Source organism: Notamacropus eugenii, chromosome 3, assembly GCF_028372415.1.
Source record: "Notamacropus eugenii isolate mMacEug1 chromosome 3, mMacEug1.pri_v2, whole genome shotgun sequence".
NCBI lineage: Eukaryota > Metazoa > Chordata > Mammalia > Diprotodontia > Macropodidae > Notamacropus > Notamacropus eugenii.
In genome coordinates this window covers 279184994-279207186 of record NC_092874.1, presented here as the reverse complement: position 1 = coordinate 279207186, position 22193 = coordinate 279184994, and the positions used below count along the sequence as shown (strand labels likewise).

General features: G+C 37.5%; 1 protein-coding gene across 3 annotated transcripts in view; it reads right to left on the bottom strand.

Annotated features, from left to right (window-relative positions):
- The window catches only part of CFAP54 (cilia and flagella associated protein 54), a 313535-nt gene that overhangs the window by 248788 nt on the left and 42554 nt on the right, over window positions 1-22193 (bottom strand). For all 3 annotated transcript variants that reach the window (XM_072655644.1, XM_072655643.1, XM_072655642.1), the window contains exons 10-15: window positions 21919-22121; window positions 21659-21827; window positions 19605-19690; window positions 17985-18119; window positions 16407-16557; window positions 3228-3301 (exon numbers count right to left, since the gene is read on the bottom strand). In XM_072655644.1, the coding sequence (XP_072511745.1) occupies window positions 3228-3301; window positions 16407-16557; window positions 17985-18119; window positions 19605-19690; window positions 21659-21827; window positions 21919-22121 (818 nt within the window). The remainder of the gene's footprint in view (window positions 1-3227; window positions 3302-16406; window positions 16558-17984; window positions 18120-19604; window positions 19691-21658; window positions 21828-21918; window positions 22122-22193) is intronic.

The window sequence follows — 22193 nt, the reverse complement described above, 5'->3', positions numbered from 1 at the left end:
ACAACCAGAATCAAATTAAAGTGTGATTGGGAAATGTTTAACAAAATAATTAAAAATATAATATCAAAACATAATAGAATAGAAATCTGTTTTTTGGTTTCCTAAATTAACATGGGCTACAGGGATTGACATCGCTGCCCTCGAACATTTTAACTACATTTTATACACAGTTTAGGGCTATATTTACTATATAAAAGAAAGCACAACAGTACATTAAGAAGCTATTACTAAACAAGTATTTGCATTTACCAAAGACGGGCTGCCATATATAAAAAGGAAGAAAAATAAAACCTCACGTAGCCACTGATAATTATTCATAGGTAATAAGTTTTCTATACCAATGAATAAGAAAACAAACCTGACTCATTTTTAATAATGTTCAATCAATGAATGATATTTTGACTAATTTCCAGCAACCCCAGACTCTTATATCTATTTTAAATCAACCAATGTCTATGCTAAATGACAGTTTTTTAATTCAATGAAGGAAAAGCTAGAGTGAAACCTAACTCTATTATTTTCCTAAATCTCTCAAATCATTTGAACCCTGCTTCAATGGTTAGTGCAATAAAATTCCTTAAAAAGATATATTAGGCAAACCATTGTAATCTTGACATTTTGAAGTTTTTACATGATGAGAATCAAATACAAAGATTAGTATTTTTTAATATGTATTCTCAAATGATCAGAATTGTGTATAAAAAATGAGTTACAGGAACCAGGAGAAAAGAAGACTTAGTGAAACAAGTCATTCCCCAGTTGATAAATGGTCAAAGGATATGAACAGGCAGTTTTCAGAGGAAGAAATTAAAGGTATCTATAGTCATATGAAAAAAAATGCTCTAAATCACTATTATTAGAGAGAAGCAAATCAAAACAACTCTGAGGTACCACATCACACCTATCAAATTGGCTAACATGACAAAACACGATGATGATCAATGTTGGAGAAGATGTGGGAGAGTCAGAACACTAATTCATTGTTGGTGGAGCTGTGAGCTGATCCAACCATTCTGGAGAGCAATTTGGAACTATGCCCAAAGGGCTACAAAAATGTGCATACCCTTTGATCCAGCAATACTGCTTCTAGGACTGTATCCCAAAGAGATCATAAAAATGAGAAAGGGTCCCACATGTACAAAAGTATTTATAGCAGCTCTCTTTATGGTGGTCAAGAACTGGAAATCAAGGGGATGCTCATCAATTGGGGAATGGCTGAATAAATTGTGGTATATGAATGTAATGGAATACAATTGTGCTATAAGAAATGACTTCAGAGAGGCCTGGAAAAACTTATATGATCTGATGCTAAGTGAAAGGAGTAGAACCAAGAGAACTTTGTGCACAGCAACAACCACAGTGTGTGAGGAATTTTTCTGGTAGCCTTAGCACTTCATTGAAATGTAAGGACTTAAATAATTCCCAATGGTCTCTTAAGGCAAAATGCCTTCCACATCCAGGGAAAGAACTATGGAATTCTATCTCAGAATGAAGCAAATCATTTTTTTGTGTTATGTTTTGGTTTGTTTTATGATTTCTCCCATTCGTTTTAATTCTTCTGTGCAACATGACTAAGGTGAAAATGTATTTAATAGGAATGTATGTGTAGAACCTATATAAAACTATACTGTCTCAGGGAGGGAGTGGGGAGGTAGGGCAAGAGGTGGGGAGAAAGGGAAAAACTCTGAGATATATGGAAGTGATTGTAGAACACTGAAAACAAATAAAATAATTTTTAAAAAAAGACTTAGTGGGGACACTAAGTTAGCAAGTATCTGAAGGGTTTTTATATGGAAGAGGGGTGGGTTTAATAAATTTGTCTCCAGAGGGGAGACCCAAGATAAATGGATTACATTACAGAGAGGCACATTTTGGTTCAGTGTAAGGAACTCCTAGCAATTGTAATTGAGAGTGGAATATACTTCTCTAGGAAGAATTCATGTGCATCTTTTGCCTTACTAAAAATGCAACTAAAAAGTTGTTATTATTCAGTAAGTTTCCATCACGTCTGACTCTTGGTGACTCCATTTGGGGTTTTCTTGGCAAAGATACTGGAGCAGTTTGCCATTTCCTTCTTCAGCTCATTTTACAGATGAGGAAACTGAGGCAAACAGGGTAAAGCAACTTGCCAAAGGATCACATAGTCAGTATCTGAGGCCAGATTTGAATTCAGGAAGATGATCTGCTTGACCTCAGGCCCGACGCTCTATTCACTGTGCCACCTAGCTGCCTTACTGAAAAGTAAGTTCCCCCAATAAGATTATAAAGTCCTTCTATAGCGTATTCATCCTTCGGGCTTGACATGATGCCCAATGAACTGCTGAGTACAAAGGAAGGGCCCAAAAAGTATTTGCTTAATTGAGATATACAAAACTACAGTCATGCCTAAAGAAGGGATAATCAACCACTCTCAATTCAATTTGGACCAAGGAGAAAGTGGTTGATTAGATAATGTCTCAACGACTGAATTAAAGCCACCATGAGCAATCTGACTGATTACTTCTTAATCAGTCATTATAATAGCTTAAAAAATATCCCTGGCTTCCTCTAGACCTAGCCTATAAATGAAACACAACTTTCATTAATAGCAAGTCAGTGGTTGCACACATTAAATTCAGTTCCGAAAGTATTTAGTTATAGTTCAAAAACATTAACTGTAACATGATCTATAAAAAAGGCAATGTTCAGAAAATTATAAGAAATATAGAATCATAGCACACATGTATAAGTTCTAATTCACAACACCAAATCATTTGGAGATTTCACTTGATTTCTTTTGAAGACATGAAAAAGGCAATATGGCATGGTGGAGATAAGGTCAGCCTCAAAGTCAACAAAACTTGATTCAAGTCTTGTCACTGATACTTAATGGCTTATGTCACCCTGGGCAAGTTGCTGGGCCTCACCATGCTCTAGGCAGATGGGGACTCTGTATTGGTGGAAGGAGTTTCTTCACCAAGAGCTCTCTATATGGGTAAAATGACAGGTAGCTAAGGGCCAGAGTAATAACAGTCTTTTTTTTCATGATGGATTACATTTTTTTTTAAAAAATCAAGAACCCAATTAATTCTGACATTGCTAATTCTCAAAACCATTTTTTAAAAACAGTTTTCCATAATCAACCCTTAACTAAAAAAGTTTAGCATTGTACAATAATATACATCCCTTGGATTTTTTTTTGCATGTATTCTCAAATGTTATGTATAGACAATGACCAGAAATCGTACCTTTAATATTGGAAAAACATCAGAAGAACCTTTGTGGAAGAAGCTAGGGTCAATATTAATTTTGCTTCCAGAACCTTTAGAGGAAAAAATGGAAAATGGAAAATCAGTACTAAAGTGGCTTTATTCCAACTGAATGTGATTTGCCCAAACTCTATCCAGCTTGACCCAACTTTATTATCTCCATAGTCTATGCTCTCATCACTCCATTACCTCAGAATATTATACGTTTCCTAGTTCCTTACATTTTCTCATCTCATTCCTTCTTCCTAGAGTGCCCTGTCTTGCCCCCCCCAAAACATCTCTTCCCACAACTCTCTTTGGCCAGTTAATATCTTGTCCAACTCAACTCCCATGTTTTCAGTGATGCTTTTCCTCATCTTCCCCTTTCAGCTCTCCGAAGACCTCCTCCACCAGCTAGGTGGCACAGGGGATGCAGTGCGGGGCCTGGGGTCAAGAAGACCCAAGTTCAGATCCAGCCTCAGACAATATTTGCTACCTATGTGACCCTGGGTAAGTCACTGAACCTCTGTTTGCTTCAGTTCCCTCATATGTAAAATGAGGATAATAAAAACACCCACCTCAGAGTGTTGTGGAAATCACATTAAGTGATTAGCATGGTACCTGGCACATAGCAGGTGCCTAATAAATATCTATTCCCTTTCTCCTCTTCCCCCCTCCTATTTACTGGCAGGATCCTTTGTATCTCTCCTGAGCTCTTTCATATAACTTTATATTCTAGTTATGTGTGAATTTAACATCCCTCTCCTAGAATGGAGGCACATTGACCTCTGCAGCCTTTTCAACACCTTAGAACAGTGCTCTGCATACAGTAATCACTCAATAAAACTTTGCGGAACTGAAGTGATTTTTCTCCATAGCATTTAGTTTACAATAATAATATATACTCCAAATTATTTTCTACATGGAAACGAACAAAAGTCTTACAACATAATAGTTTCTGATCCATCAGTAAAATATAGACAATCACTCTGCATGTTACAAGAGAAAGAGCATCGGTCTGGGTTCAGATCCTGCTTTTGATGCTTGCTGCCTGTGTGACCCTGAGCAAGTCACTCCTGAGCCTCAGTTGCCTCATAAGTAAAATGATGGATTGGTCTTGTTGGACTCTGAGGTCCCTTCTAATTCTCAGTCTATGATCTCATGATTACTTACATGATAAATAAGCTAATCTGTATCCTTAGGTTTAGCCTCATGGTTACATCTCTCCAAAACAGTAAACCTGACCAATGCAAGATCATAGTAGGAAGTTTATTTTAATTATCATCTTTTTCCATTTTCAGCACCCAGCAGAACCAGGGTGTGCCTTTACTGGAACTCTACAATTGCTGCCAACATGAACCACTCCTTTCTGCTTTCTGCTTTAGGGGGTGGCTTGATGTAATGGAAATATCAATGTCTCTACTTTTCTGAACCTCAGTTTTCCAAATTCATAAAATGGGAGGGTTGGACTAGGTGATTTCTAAAGTTTCAATGATCCCTTCCTGATGTTTCATCAGCAGGTAAACAGTAAGTTCTTTCAAGAATTGGGTGCATCCCTACTTGCATTTATCAAGCAGACAAAAATGAGGTAAGAAAAATGATATATTTGTTTTCACTCAGCTGATGGGACAGACTCACTATTCCAAAACTTTTTGGAAAGGAGAGGTCATTCTTAAGATCTGAAACAGGTCAAAGGCTTATGGAATCCTCACATGTACACCTCCTTTCCTAAATAAGGAAACTGGAGAATATTGAATATGGTGAATAGCAAATATTTCCCCCAAAAAAGTAACACAAAATGCTTATTTAGTGATGTAAGACTCCTTGTTGAATCCACTTTCTACATGTATCAGACTATCCACTAGTTACCTCAGATTAGAAGAAAAGCTTCAAAAACTTCAATAGATAATGAGCAATCTGAAGAAGGAAAATGGTTTCTAAGCAAGAGGAAACCTGGAAAAGTAGCTGAGCAGGACCAAGCATATCAGGAAGGAATCTACCCTGGAGACAATAGAATCTCAAGGATTCATTTTAAAGACCCCTTAAAACTTGACTAAAAGGAAAAGGGGGCAGAGCCAAGATGGCAATATAGACAGATGCACATCCTCTAGCTCTTACCCCAGAGCCCATAAAATACCTGTAAAAAATTACTCTCAACAAATTCTAGAGCAGCAGAAACCACAGAACGACAGGATGAAAGAGATTTCCAGGCCAAGGTAACCCAGAAGGCCGACAGGAAAGGTCAATCTCATGGGGCATGGAGTGGAGCACAGCCCATGGAACCCAGCCCAGCCTTGTCTGCTCAGTGCAGCAGGGACAGGGTCAGAACAGGCCTTAGGGGTGGAATCCCGAGCAGTAGCAGCAGTTCTCAGATCCCTCAACCCACAAATGCCAAAGGCAGCTTCAAAAGTCAGTAAGAAAGCTTTTTCACCTCAGTGACAAGGCAGCAGGGTCCTCCACTAACCCTAGCCCCAGGCAGCAGTGGCAGCCTTCATTTGTGAAGCCCTCACCCTAAAGCCCTTGGGTGAATTGAGCAGCTGATCTGAATCAAATTGAGAATTGTTTTTGCATACAACTGGGAAATAAGAAATACAGGTAATGGAGTACAGAAATTGATCTTGCCCTACAAGACAAGAGAGAAGATGGGGACAAGGGAAGGGAGGGGGTATTAGAAGGGAGGGTAGATTGGTGAGAAGGGTAATCAGAATGCTTGGTGTTTTGGGGTGGAGAGAGGGGAGAGATGGGGAGAAAATGTAGAACTCAAAATTTTGTGGAAATGAATGTTGAAAACTAAAAATAAATAAATAAACATTAAAAAAAATAAAAGGAAAAGGGGGAAAAGCTCTCATAGGGCTAGTTTGTAGATTTTTTTTTAATGCATTTAATCCAGTAAAGCAAAATATTCATGAAAATTCACTTCTGACAAGGAGTCTTTCATGTATATTTCAATATTATGCAAGATAACATGCATATAATCACAGGGACAAATCTGTTGAATGAGTCTCTTGAATTTCAATAACATGCAAGGCATAAAACAAGGAAAGAAATGTTTGCTAGAGATATTCACCACCATCATGAAGGATATCTAGAGAGAGGTTAAGAGGAAAAGGGGTTCTTATAGATGGTGAAGTCCTACAGATGTTTCCATCTAAGATGACATTGTTCTGATTGCAGAATTACTACTGCTCCTTCTGAAAGACAGTCTAGCAATCCATCCAGGGAAAAACAAATGAAGAATGCACATTGCCCAAAAAGTGTCTCCGCATCCTTCAGGACATCTTAGTCTCAAGCAAGGAAAGGATGGGGTTGGGGATGGAAAAGAAGGAAGGAAAAGAAAGAAGAGAAGGAGAAGGGTGGTGGCCAGGAAGGAAACAGGACCATTTGTAGATTATAACAATTTGAAAAAGCTAAAGGACACAAAAGATCCAGACTTGGGTAAAGATCTTTATGGGACATGCTACAAAGTACAAAACACATAATTTTAAGGATGAATTAATTCTCTCCATTTTTAAATGATCTGAGTACTTCATGCTCTCATACATTTTGTAGAAATTGTCTGGGAAATGTTCTTTGGGCAGCTAGTAATTGTTACAGATAGAGATTATTGCAAATTCCAACAAAGTATCCATGTTGCAGAAATACTTTTGCAATTCCTTCATCCTGGCTATGAATGTATCCAGTCATTCCAGAAATCAATTTGAAATTATGAGGCAAAAAATGACCAAAGTGACAATACATTTTGACACAGAAATTGCATTACTAGTACCTCAAGTCAGTGATCAAAAATAAAAGCTTCATTTATGTCAAAATATTTATAGCAGCACTTTTTGTGGCAACAAAGAACTGGAAACAAAGAAGATGCCCACAGACTAGGGGACAATGAAACACATCATGGCATATGATATTGAAATGTTACTGGATGGATATGATGACTACAGAAAAGCATGAGAAGATTTATATAAACCGATGTGAAGTAAAGTGTGTAGAACTGATAAAATGTTCACAAAAACCAAAACAATGTAAATGGAAAAGTAATAAAACAACTAAAACTAAAAACTATGAAGTGAAAAAGACTGAATTTCATCTCAAACAAGATATGAAATGGCACCCCAATCTTTTTACAGAGACTGGGGACAATGGCAGTGGAACACTACAGAGGATATCAAACTTTTTTCAAACTGTTGGTTAGTTTTGCTAAAATACTATTTTCCTCTTTTTTTATTCTCTGTTACAAGATGACTCTCTGGTGTCATATATAGATATATAATGGGAAATGTAAGTGATGTAAAAAGAACAGATATCAAGAAAATGTGTTTTTTAAGAATTTGCTCCATGCAATATTGACCTTTTACCCATTGATTTTGCCAAGTGATATTTTGAAAAATACAAGATCATCCAAACATTTTCTTTTGTATGGAATACTTCAGACAGCCACCAGACTTTTACTATTTGTTAGATCAAAAACTATTTTGTGGTCACAGCCATATAATATAATAAAACAATATATTATCATATAGCAGATGATATTAGATTATAATATAATTATATATTGCAGTACTGGTCAACATTATATTCATTACAGGTTCTTTATCTGGGGCCCATGAATAGATTTCAGGATGTCCATGAACTTGGATAGGGAAAAATTACATCTTTATTTTCATTAGCCTTTCTTTGCCTTTCCTTGTAATCCTTTGCATTTTATCTTATAGCATGCCTTAAAAAAACATGATTGTGAGAAGGGGCTCATAGGCTTAACCAGACTATGCCAAAGGGTCCAGGACACAAAAGAGGTTAAGATTCTTTATTTAGGTAACCTTTAAAGGGTGTGTTTTTTAAGCAAAGAAATGTCTTCAATAACATTTTGAGTGGTTAACTGATAAACAGCAGACAAATGATTTTCTCTTTTGGGGAAAAACCAAAGGAAGAGAGATATCAGTCTGAGCAAACTATCAAGTGATTTTTTTCAAAAATTTCCTCCAGTATTTGAAGAGGTTTGGTGATATGCTGGACGCAGGGAAAAAATATTTTCTATCAACCTTACATGATGTTAAAACCCAAATTGATGAACATATCCCAGAAATGGAAAAAATGAAATAAGAAAACAGTAGCTTGGGGGGCGAAGCCAAGATGGTGGAGTAGAAAGACACACATATGCAGGGTCTCCCCACACAGCCCATAAAATACCTGTAGAGAGGGACTCTCAACAAATTCTGGAGCAGCAGAAGTGGAGAACAACAGAGTGGAGGAGATTTCCAGCCTAGGGTGACCTGAAAGGCCCACAAAACGTCTGTTGCACTGGACATGGAGCTGAACCTAGCCCAGCCTTGGCCTCGAGGCACTGCTCTGGGAGGAGGACACCTCAGGGGCGGAATCTCCAGTGTGGAATCCCCAGTTGCAGCAGCAGCAGGGGGTTCAAAGATCCCTCAACACACAAGTGCCAAAGGTCAGTGACAGGGTTTTTTCAGCTGGCCAGGAAGGGAGAAGAGTCTTCCCATACTTCCAGCCTCAGGCAGCTGCCACAGAGGTCACAACGGGCAGGCAGCAGTCCCCACAGCAGCCCACATCCATTGTTGGATGGGAGCACTGGGAGCCCTGGGAGCACTGAGCAGCCCATTCTTACCTCAGCCCTGTGTAGAGGCCCTGAGGGAGCTGATATTTATTTCACACTAATCTCAGCCCCCAGTGGTGGCTTGGCAGAACTGGAGGCAAGGTAGCTGTGGAGAGGAAACTCTGCTAAGATTCTGGGCACAAAAATCCCTCCCCGCTCCCAGACCAGTGTGCACACTTGATTGTGCCACCTTGGAGGAACTGAGATCTTACAGATTCCCAGAGTATACCCTACTCTTGACAAAAGACCCAAAAGTCAAGTAACTGGTTGGGAAAATGTCCAAAAAAGTGAAAAAAAATAAGACTATAGAAGATTACTTTCTTGGTGAACAGATGATCTTCTCCCATCCTTTCTGATGAGGAAGAACAATGCTTACCATCAGGGAAAGACATAAACGTCAAGGCATCTGCATCCCAAACATCCAAAATATTCAATGGTCTCAGGCCATGGAAGAGCTCAAAAAGGATTTTGAAAAATCAAGTAAGAGAGGTGGAGGAAAAATTGGGAAGAAAAATGAGAGAGATGCAAGAAAAGCATGAAAAGCAGGTCAACACCTTGCTAAAGGAGACCCAAAAAAATGCTGAAGAAAATAACACCTTGAAAAATAGGCTAACTCAATTGGCAAATGAGATTCAAAAAGCCAATGAGGAGAAGAATGCTTTCAAAAGCAGAATTAGCTAAATGGAAAAGGAGGTTCAAAAGATCAATGAAGAAAACAGTTCTTTAAAAATTAGAATGGAACAGATGGAGGCTAATGACTTTATGAGAAACCAAGAAATCACAAAACAAAACCAAAAGAATGAAAAAATGGAATATAATGTGAAATATCTCATTGGAAAAACAATTGACCTGGAAAATAGATCCAGGAGAGATAATTTAAAATTATGGGACTACCTGAAAGCCATGATCAAAAAAAGAGCCTAGACATCATCTTTCATGAAATTATCAAGGAAAACTTCCCTGATATTCTAGAACCAGGGGGCAAAATAAATATTGAAAGAATCTACCAATCACCTCCTGAAAGAGATCCAAAAAAGAAACTTCTAGGAACATTGTGGCCAAATTCCAGAGCTCCCAAGTCAAGGAGAAAATATTGTAAGCAGCTAGAAAGAAACAATTCAAGTGTTGTGGAGATACAACCAGGATAACACAAGATCTAGCAGCTTCTACATTAAGGGACCAAAGGGCATGGAATATGATATTCCAGAAGTCAAAGGAACTAGGACTAAAACCAAGAATCACCTACCCAGCAAAACTGAGTATAATACTTCAGGGGAAAAAATGGTCTTTCAATGAAATAGAGGACTTTCAAGCATTCTCAATGAAAAGACCAGAGCTGACAAGAAAATGTGACTTTCAAACACAAGAATCAACAGAAGCATGAAAAGGTAAACAGCAAGGAGAAATCATAAGGGACTTACTAAAGTTGAACTGTTTGCATTCCTACATGGAAAGACAATATTTGTAACTCTTGAAACTTTTTTCAGTATCTGGGTAGTTGGTGAAATTACATACACACACATGCACACACACATACACACACATACAGAGAGAGAGAGAGAGAGAGAGAGAGAGAGAGAGAGAGAGCACAAGGTGAATTGAATAGCATGGGATCACATTTTTAAAAAATGAAATTAAGGGGTGGGAGAGAAATATGTTGGGAGAAGAAAGGGAGAAATGGAATGGGGCAAATTATCTCTCATAAAAGAGGCAAGTAAAAGACTTTTCAGTGGAGGGAAAAAGCAGAGAGGTAAGAGAAAAAACATGAAGCTTACTCTCATCACATTCAATTAAAGGAAGGAATAAAATGCACACTCATTTTGGTATGAAAACCTATCTTACAATGCAGGAAAGTGGGGGAGAAGGGGATAAGCAGGGTGGGGGGATGATGGAAGGGAGGGCAATGGGAGGAGGGAGCAATTTGAAGTCAACACTCTTGGGGAGGGACAGGGTCAAAAGAGAGAGCAGAAGCAATGGGGGGCAGGATAGGATGGAGGGAAATATAGTTAGTCTTACACAACACGACTATTATGGAAGTCATTTGCAAAACTACACATATATAGCTTATATTGAATTGCTTGCCTTCCCAAAGGGGATGGGTGAGGAGGGAGGGAGGAAGAGAAGTTGGAACTCAAAGTTTTAGGAACAACTGTTGAGTATTGTTCTTGCACACAACTAGGAAATGAGAAATACAGGTAATTGGGTATAGAAAGTTATTTTGCCCTACAGGACAAAAGAGAAGATGGGGATAAGGGAAGGGAGGGATATTAGAAGGGAGGACAGATTGGTGATAGGGGCAATTAGAATTCTTGGCATTTTGGGAAGGGGGGAGGGGAGAAATGGGGAGAATATTAGGAACCCAAAATTTTGTGGAAATGAATGTTGAAAACTTAAATAAATTAATTTTAAAAAAAAAGAAAACAGTAGCTTGAATGAATGTCTCAGCTTTATAGTAAGAGGCATTTCCTCTTAACTTTAAAAAATCATATTTTAATATTTATTACATGTTTTAAAATATTTTATGTTTCATAATATATTATTTTTTTAAAAAATATAATGTTGGCCCAGTGTTTTGAAACAAAAACAGCTTTTGGATGAAAAATCTTGTGAAATTTATGGTCCAGAATTGGTCAGATTAAAAACTTCTGTTTCCACAAATAAAATTCTTTCCCCAAAGCCAAGAAAGAGGAGGGAGAAATCAAGTTTAAGGTATTAAATATTATTTCAGGGATGCTGATCATTGATCCTTTTCTTATACAAAGTTATACTGTTTTAAATGGAGCTGGTTCTGGTTGTTTTCGTGTTTTGCTTTTTTTTTCAAAATTTTCTCAGTCTCTCTCTCATACTTTGTCTAGTCACCCATAAACAAATAAAGGAAACAGTATGTAACACTTAAGATAACACTGAGGGACTTAACATGGCATGGGGTTTCTCGCTTCTGAACTACTTTAAAATTAATCTGAATTAATTCAATTTGTCTCTATAGCCAGCTCTTAATTATTCAAGTTAACTGAGGAATGGGAATGTCATGAGAAACAAAATATATAAAAATGAAGCCTTTTACTAGAGTTACAAGAAAGAGCAAGCTCTCACCTGTTTGTTTCACCACAACCCTTTAGTAGAAACAATGAGCCAAAAGGCAGAGAGAAAAACCAGAAGACATGCCTAATAAGCTCATCAATTTTTCCAAGCCAATTGTAGCTTTCTAATAGTTATTTTGAATCAAGGTTATTAAAGTTATTATTTTTCCCATTGCAATTGGTCAACTAAAGTGACTATTTAACAAGAATTCATATTACCTAGATTATGACAAATAACTAAATAGGCAACACATTGATTTAGTTCATTTCAAATGAACAATAAGCTGGTCCAGAACGGAATAAGAGACAGCAAATTTCATTTAGAAATTATGCATCATTGTTAATGGTCAAAGCTATTTCACACTCCAAAAATACATACACATGATTCTCTCTCTCTCTCCCCTCCTTCTTCTTTCTTTCTCTCCTATATATTACATACATACACACTCACACACATACGTACACATGTGTACATGTCTATATAGATCTAAATATGTGCATATATTATATATTTACATAGGTATGTCTTATTCATAAAGATTACATACAATGTAAAATCCATATATTTAAGGAAGAATACTCTGATGATGCTATGTGACTGAGAATCATAAATATCCATAATTTCACCCCCAAAAATCAAATTTTTAAAGATGACCCAAACACCAGCGGAGAAATGAATAATGAGTATAATCGGGTTGGAGAATATCAACAATGGTGACCACTGAACAAGTCAAATGTAATGAAATACATCAAGAAAATGTGTGATTAGAAAACAAACTAAATGTCACACTGATAGTTTGGAAATGTTTCAAGACCTCCAACATGTTGGGTAGATCCTCTATGGGAGGCCCCAGCCAAGACCCACAAAGGATGAAGTTAAAATACTTGGGAATTCTATGCCAGTAGAATTATTAACATCAACAAACTCACAGATCCTTCACAATATAAGATTTTAAAATGATCCTTTGTTTCTGACAAGTGATTATCGATCTAATTTACCAACTAACTATTTATCGAGTGCCCTCTATGTACAAAGTGCTGATGTGAGTACTCTGACATCATGATGCTATTTTGGTCCTCCTCAAGCGTGAAGAACCAGCAGTAGCAGCAATTGATACAAGTATTATCATTCTCTCCCTTCCTAGACTGTAGCTGCCTAACCATGTCTTATCAGTCTTTTTAATCCACCTCGAGTCTAGCATATTACTATGTACATAATAGGTCCTAAACAAATGTTTGTTGACTTGAATTGGATTTAGCCAATATAGTAGAATTTATATATCCAAGTCAGGAAAAAAGGCACTTCTGCAAATATTTTATAAATGTTAAATGCTAACTATTTTAATTCAATACCATAGACACATTTTTGGGATCATAAGACCTGGTTTCCAGTGTCAGCTGCACCACTTACTTGTTATATGATCATCAGCAAGTCACTTAACCTCTTAGTCTCAGTTTCCTCATCTATTAATAATTATATTTACTCTAACTGCCTGTCAGGGTTGTTGTAAGTATTTTTATAAATTGTAAAGCATGATAGAAATGTGAATTATTATTATTCAGGACTGTCTGCATCCAAGGCACATTTGCATTCTGGTCCTTTGGAACATAACACATTTTTAAAAGCCCCAATATTTAAATTCATGTTGCCAAAATACCGTATACTTACCACAAAAACATAATAAAGAATTCTGTTGCAAAATTAGCAATCAGACAAAATAGGAGAAAAGTGAAGAGGAAATGAATAGGAAATTTAAATCCTTGAATGCTTGCACTTGAAGAAAAGCAAGCTGAATTAAAGGAGTCCAAGGTAATAGATTAGTACTTATGAAAATGCTAAAGAGGATTTGGGGATATTTTCAAGTCTTAAGGTTTGATAGAATTATTACTTTATGTCTAATTTCATTAAAACTCAGGAATTCCTTTATCCTTGTTAGAAAAAGTCACAACTACCTTTCAATTTCTCATGCCTGGGGAGAAAGGAGATTCATTTGTTTCATAAAAGAATAAAGAGATAGAGCAGGAAAGGGAGAGAGAATGAGAGAAAGAGGAAGAGAAGGAAGCAGAGGGAGGAAAAGGGGAATATTCCTAAAGCAATTGGGTGAGAGGGGCAGGAAGAAAATGGTTAACAAGTATTTAGATGTGCATTTTTTAAAAAGTGGTTGATACGAATAAATAAAAAACAGGAGTCATTCCCCTAAGAAATAATCTGTCAAAGAATCCCAACAAGAAGCTTTCAAAAGAAGAAAAAATGGAAGCAATCAGCAATCTTAGAAAACAAGGCTCCAAAAATTATTAATAAGAGACGTGCAGATGAAACTAACTGGGATCTCACCTTATATCCATTAGATTGGCAAAAATTACAGAAGGTAAAAATGTTAATGTCAAAAAATTGATGGAGGAGTTGGATGAAGACAGGTATACTAACTGACTGTTGATGGTCTTGTGAACTGGTCCAGCTGTGCTGAAAATTCATTTGGAATTATACTAGAAAATTCACTAAACTGTATAAATCTTTTGATCCAATGATACTACTGACAATAATGACACTAGACCACTAGACTGACAGGTGCATCCTCTAAAGAAGCCAAAGCAAGAGGAAAAGGCCCTAAGTATACAAAAATACTTATAGCAGTATTTTTCATAGCAGCAAAGAAATGGAAAGAATGTGGGGAAGCAATGACTAGACAATGGCTGGACAAACAGAGATATGGATGCAATGGAGTGTAATCATGTCATGAGAAATTATAAATCTAAAGAATTCAGAGAAATTCGGGAAGCCTTGTATGAACTGATGTGGAACAAAGTAAGCAGAAGCAGGAGAACAGGAGTATGAGGAAATACTACTGTACCACAATAGAGTAAAGGAAAAGGATACTGAAAGACTTCAGGATTTAGATCAACCCAGTGATCAAGGGTTCAGAGAGTGAAGCATGGCTCCCCTGTCTCACAAGAGACATGTTGAACTCTAGGTCCAGAATGAAGCATCAGGTGTCAAACATGGTCAAGGTACTGATCTGTTTTGCTTAACTTTGCTGTAAGAAGAGTTCTAGTGATGGGCATGGTTGGTGGATAGAAATTAGGAATTTACAGTAATTTATTTTTAAAAATTGTAAAAGAGATAAAGGGAAATTAAAATTTAAAAATAAATTGCCTATGGTCAAACTAACTGAAATGTGAGCCATGAAAAGGCTAACCCACAAAGCTTTATAGCCTTCCTTATTATAAAATACAAATTCTTGTTTAGCATGTAAAGCCTGACTTCAGCCAAGTTTCCTGCATTTGTTACACTCTAGTCCTCTTGACACACTTGAAGGACCAGGCAAATGCTCCCCCACCCCATCGACAGAGCCCCACCACACTACTACTACCACCACCACCACCTCCAGTTCTGCTAATCAATTCCCTTCCTTCAGGAGTTACTTCCCGCATTATGACATTCTTGGCACCGCCTCTCCACCCATTCCTCCTTCTATTTACTTAGGAGATATTTGGTATTTAATTATATGTGTACACGATGATCCTTGGTAGACTATAAGGCAAAGACCCACTCACTTTTTGTATTTGGGTCAAAAATAAAGCATCTAGTGTAGGAGATATCACATACCAGGTAGTTAATAAATGTTTGCTGGTTGATTTATGGAAAACTGTATTATGTGTATAACCTTAAAGGAGAATAAGAGATGAAAGAAAACTGGAAAAACACAAGCTTCTGGAAGTCAGCAATGGTTTCCTTTTTTGTAGACAGTAACTATCACCAGGACATTGCACACAGTAGGTGCTTACTAAACATTTGTTGAGTTGAATAGGGAAAAAGACACCTTGTCATACATTCTCCTTATCAGCCTCCTGTTGGTGCCACTAGACCAGGATAGCTTGATTTCTCTTGATGAGGGTGGGGTGAAGAAAGAAAAGTGGGGGAGAGTAGGAAAGCTTTAGGGAAGGTGAAGAGAGGGACAGGTTAGTTCCTATGTATGGGAATGTTCACAAATTACATGTTTGTGTCTCATACAGCACGGTTTATTTTCTAAAGGATTTTAAATAATTCCCTTGTAATATATTGTAGATGTTTATTTTTGCTATCACTTTAAAAAAAAAAGATTGCTTAAGCAAAGAAAAACTTCAACTTTCAACCCTCTATCATCACAAATTCCAAAATGAGTAATATAGTATCTGCTCTCATCTTACAACTTAGTTTTGTAATTTCAACACCCAGCTACTACCAAGATAATAATAATGGTTAGTTTATGCAAAATATTTTACATGCATTGTCTCCTTTGATCCTCATAACAACCCCATTATCACCCCATACCATACCCCCTTTTATTAAGAAGCTGAAGCTGAAGAAAGACTCACCCAGGGCCATACCACTCTTAAGTGTAAGGCCAGACTCCAAAGATATGGTATCATCAAGTGACAATAAGTGCCTTGATCTCATCCCCATGCTCGTTTGTCCGAATAATCTTCAAATTATCTCCTCTGATACTTTACCTGAATTTTTTTTAAAATTTTTTTCTGGGTTTCCTAAAGTTTCCAATATTTCACTTAGTCGTAATGAGACTTCAGCCACAACAACAGGGTTGATGTCTTCTGTTTGACAAGAATGAATCATCTCATTTATCTGCCAAAGCAGATGAATCCACTAAGGAAAGAAAACAGTGAACAATCAAGCTAAAACAACATGGATTATCCTTTGTTTGGTGGTTCACATATAAGTACACAAATGAGACAAGGACTAGTCCTGCGATTTCTCTGGTATGGGGAACTACCAGGAAAAGAAACTCCCTCCACCAGGGCATGTTGGCCCATTCTCAGCAACTTCTAGTCTTACAGAGTTGCCTAGAGCAAGAGCTAAGAGTCTAAGTGACCTGCCCAGAGTCATGAAGCTGGAAACAAACACATAGTCTAAACAACCTCAGGTTCTCTTGGGAAGAGATGGAGTGGATGGGCCACAGACTGACTTATTCTGTAGCTCACCAAGGGCAAGAGGGCTGAGATAAAATATTTTCTTGGAAGACCCAAGATGGGACAAAAGGTATAATAGAGATTCCCCCATCATCACTGTAGGTAAGCTAACGATGACTTGGCTTCTATGCCACCTCATGTTCCGAAACTTAACTGACTTCAGGATTATAAGAAAATTAGCTATTATAATCTCCTAATCCTTTAAGTGATAAACTCGAGGGAATTGTTTCAGTACTTTTCCACTCGCCTGAATTCTCTCTTGACAATAATCTACATGTATTACTTGTAAACAAGACGGAAATTTGATATTTTGTTCCCTGTGTTCTTTATTATCCAATTCCTCTACGGATCTATCTTGGTTGGTATGATCTGAAAAATATGCTTTTCTTCATGCTTTGTCTCTCCAACCAAAAAAGGGGGGGGGGATGAGACACTTGCAAACCTAAGATCACTTGGCATTAATTTTAAGGATACAGGGTCTTAAGAGACACACATAATGTAAGTTTGAAGTGTTAGTCAAAATGGGTGACTAGCTGATTCCTCACCTCATCATTCTTTTTCCTGCTTCCATTGTAGAAAGACAAAGGGGGGCATTGGATTTGGAGTTGAAATCCTCTATCTGTCCCTTACCACCTGTGTGACTTTGGGGAAATCTCTCCAGACCTCAGTTTCCTCATCAGTAAAATGGTGGGGGGGTTAGACTAGATAATTTCTGAGGTTTCTTCCAGCACTAGGACAAACCATCTTTCCCCACTCCCTTCCCAACAGAATGTAAGCTCCCTGAGAGCAGAAACTGTTTCATTTTTGTCTTTGTGTGCCTCTGAGGGTGTCTCTACACATCAAAAACATTAAAAATTATATGCCATTGAAATGGGTTGAGCTTTTTAGCCTGTGAGTTCCTTAAAGGTAGGGAGCATTTTTGTCATCCTTTGCATCCCTAGTGCTTGGCATACTGCCTGGCACATAGTATTTCATGACGATGATGATTATTGAATATAGACCAAAAATATCCCCTTTACTTTTGAAATGTGAATTTTAACCTAGACTAAGTATAATCAACTATAACCACACAAAGAGAAGCATAAGAGAAAGAAAAAGCAATACTTTGTTAGCTTTGACTTTCTGGACAAACTTGAAATATTCCATTTTGGGTGAATAGATCCGCTGGATTCCCATTTTGCATTTCTGCCACAGGAACATTATCAGGTCAGCAACAATCTCATTATCAGGTTGAACTTTCTGAAGAGGGGTGTTAGATTAAAGAAATAAATAGATCAGTCCTAAACAGTTTTCAATTAAAAAAAACACAGAATAAACCAAATCTCAATGTTCAATAGAATTTTCCCTTTTTTATTTCCTCCTGAGAATCTAGGGATAATCTAGGGGAAAAAATAAGTGGGATAGTGGGAGAAATAGGGGGAACATGGGCATGAGATGAAATTTTTTTTAAAAATGTTGATTATTTCAAAAGGATGCAGAAAACCATCCTCTTTCCACATCTTTGTTTTACTAGGGCCTGATAACAATAAAAGCTCCCATTTATAGAACACTTTGCATCCATTTTCTCCTTCAATCCTCACAGTGACCCTGGAAGGTAGAGGCTACTATTATTCCCATTTTTCAGATGGGCACATTGAGGCTCAAGGAACTTAAGTGGCTTGTCCAGGATCATGAAGCTAATACATTTTTGAGACAGGATTCAAGTCCAGATCTTTGTAACTTCCAAAGCAATGTGCTGTAACACATTGTTTCTTGGATAACTAACAAAGACCATTACATATCATTAGGTACTCAATAAAAATTACTTGACTCAGTAACAGGTCAGTTCCTCAATGGAAATTACATACTCTTTTAATCTAAAAAGAAAGCAAATACCAAATACGTAAACTGCTGATAGTTTACAAGACATTATGAGTTTGCTTATAAAATGATCAAGGGAAAATAACATTGGAGGGAAGAAAAATTATTTGAAAACCTCATATCCCTGTAAGCCTTATTTCTCATCCTTACTCTCTGTATTATAATAATTATCATAACTCTTTATGAAAGGAAAGAAACAATTTCAAAATGCTATCATAGGTCAAATTCTTTTGTAACAAATACTGTTATAATAGAAAAATCTCATTAAAATGGAAATTTTTTCCAAACCTCCAATTATGGTCTACTGATCTACCCAATATTAGATGCAGTAAAATTTTTACATTATGAAACAATTCAAATATTCCCATTAAAGTAATTTAAATGGGATGTGAACTTAAGAAGACAATATTCAGAAAAATTTATACTCATACACAGAACCATTTCTAAATCATTTCAACCTATGAAACAAAAAAAGAAGCAAAACCCCCAAACTTAAAAGAAAAAATACACTCAGCTTGGTAGCCATGGATTTGGGAAGCAAAACTCGTTAAACATACACTCATAAAATGATTGGCACAGTTTCTCTGACATTTAGAAAAAGAGTTGGAGTGGGAGTGTGCCAAAAGGAAATCATTAGTACTAAGTCTCATCATTTTATAGAGAGAAGCTGGATGTAAGGCTGCACTCAATAATGACATATATTGAAAATTATGATCAATCAGGATTCTGGAATTTATTATTTTGAATTTTCTGATAATGTCAAGAATGTATTATTTAGGATTTTAAAAGAAAGGAAGACTGTGATCACCTCCATTTTTTTAAATCACATAACATCATGAAAAATGTCAAAAATATTCATTTCACCTCATTATCTGAACAAATGAAGGCAAATAACGTTGACCCCAAGTGGAAAATGTCATCAGAATAGCTTCCAGATAACGTGTGAGAGTCTTGATTCATGAAACAGAAGAAAAAGTTAACATAAACTTAGTATCTAATTATGAAACGATGACTAGAAAATGTTCAAGAAAAGCTAAAATGGGAAACTTCACTTTAGCTCTAAAATGCAGCAAACCATATCTACGACAAACTCATCTCTAGAAAATATTCTTCATTCTGCCAGTGGACTCTAATTAAATTAGATTTTTCAGAAAATCCACATTTATAGCTAAAGTGGGGAGGGTTGATGTTTGCATTTCAAAAGGACTCTATTTTTATAAAGTTTGCCTTGGAAGAACAAATTTCCCTATGGCATTTAAAAGGTGACCAAATTTTCACAAATTAATTTTACATGCAATTTTTAGGAACACACTTGCCATAGAAAGTGGAGAATACTCAGGGACATCCTATAGGACTATGCATTGGGCTGTGCAGGTCTATTAGTGGCAAGGACCTTAGAGTTCATCCGGTCCAATTCCCTCACTTTCCAGATGAGGAAACTGAGGCCAGTGCAATGGTTTTATGTGATCACCTAAAACCAGACAGGTAAGAAGCGTCATGAACCAAGATCCTCCATTTGACTCCAAAGCCAGGGCTTCCTCAGCTGTGTCCCCTCTTCACCCTCTCCTTCTATGAGTACACCCAAGGTCGTCCCTAGCTAAACTTCAGAGGAGCTCAAGTCGTCCAGGAGCCAGAGGCTGCCAAGCCCCATGACAGCAAAGAGCAGGGCACTGTTTTACTTTCCAGAGAAGGAAGAAGAGAATGACAGATTTTTGTTTACTCCCTCTGATACCAACAGCAAATAGCTCTTTTGGAGTAGCTTGGATTGCTTCATCATCATTAAGTGAAGGGATTGAGACCTAACAACCCCTAAGGTCCTTTCCAGCTCTAACATCCTATGATCTTGCCACCTTTCAATAACTGTTGACATCTCTTGACTGAAGGCTTATCAGTGAAATGCCAAGTAGTCAAAGCATCAATCATCATGATCAAACAGTTCACCAGTCTGAGCCCACGTTCCAAAATCTGGGACAGATCTGACCTTCTGTGGCATGGGCCTAGATCAAAAGATTGAACTGAGGTCCAGAACCACCGATGTGCTTCACTCCTGGACGCAGATAAAGCCTGAAAACCATCCTAGAACCTCCTTGAAGGTGTTATCAGCAAGCAACGAGAAGGAAGCAGTGAGTGACCCTGCTCTGCCATCTTTCTTGGAACCTGATTTCTGACAGAGTTGGTAAGGAATTGGTTCACTTGGATCCAATGTAACTGATTTAAAGGTATATTATCTTTTGTCACCCCAAACATTCAGAGTATGGAATCCTACAACTGGAAAAATGAGGGGTAGGAAAAGGAGAGAAGGGGAAAAAGGAGGAAGAGGAAGTAGAGAAGGAGGAGAAGGGGAAGGAGAAAAGGGAAAAAGGAAAGGAAGGAAGAAGGAGGGGGAGGAGGAGAACTAGCTTATATACAGCACTTCAAGGCTTGCAAAATACTACAAACAAGGGACCACTGAAGGTTTGCTGCATCACCACAAAGTGACGAGTCCCTGGGGACATCTCATCTGTTCACCCTCATGTCTAGAATTCTCTTCCCCTTCAAGTTCTAGCTAAAATCCCACCTTCTGCCAGCAGCTTTTCCCATTCCTTCCTTCTATGACTACCCCCAATTCATCCTGTTGATAACTTGTCTGTACATAGTTGTTGTTTACTGTCTCCCCCATAGACTGTAAGTTCTTTGAGGCCTCTTTTTGCAAACCCAATACTTAGCACAGGGTGTGCACGTGCTGAGTCCTCCCAGTGCAATGGAACCTCTTTGACAGCACAGAGCTATTATGCCTTTGTCTACACCACTCTGGGTGCTTGGTAAATGCTTGTTGATGGACAGAATCACCCTTGCACATATTGGTAGCACTAACAGGTAAAAAAAAGTCTTCCTGTACCCATGTGGGAAAACCTTAACATCTTCTAACAAGTGCTCACCCTGAAACACAATTTTCTTCCCCGCACTTCGAACCCCATTCGTGGCGCTGCTGCCTCCTTCCCCGGTGTAGGCCAAGCCTTTATTTCTCTTTACATTGATCAAGGGCTCCATCGCAGCCAGAAGCCTTAAATCCATCTCAGCTTTCCTGGAGGCTGGGTCCTTTCGACTCTAAGAAACATTATGGGCCCCACAAAATCATTAGCAGCTTGTTACCATGAATTGCTAATATGAAACAAGGCAAGAGCAGAGGATACGTTACCTGGAGGAAGTTGATAAACTGAGCAGCAGTACAATTAAATAAATTCCACTCCTCAAAGGTGAAAGATAATTTTATCAACTTCAATGCAGCAGCTATCGAAACTTCATCTTTCCGTTCGACGGCAAGTTTCATTTGAGAAGAAACTGAAGAGATGGTTTTGAAAAAGTCAAATTTCCCACAGACTGTTGGACCACCACTTGAATCTTGAAACAGTAAAAAAGAAAGAAATGAAATCAAGTCTAAGTGTTCTTTGAAATTTGAGGTTTTCAACACAG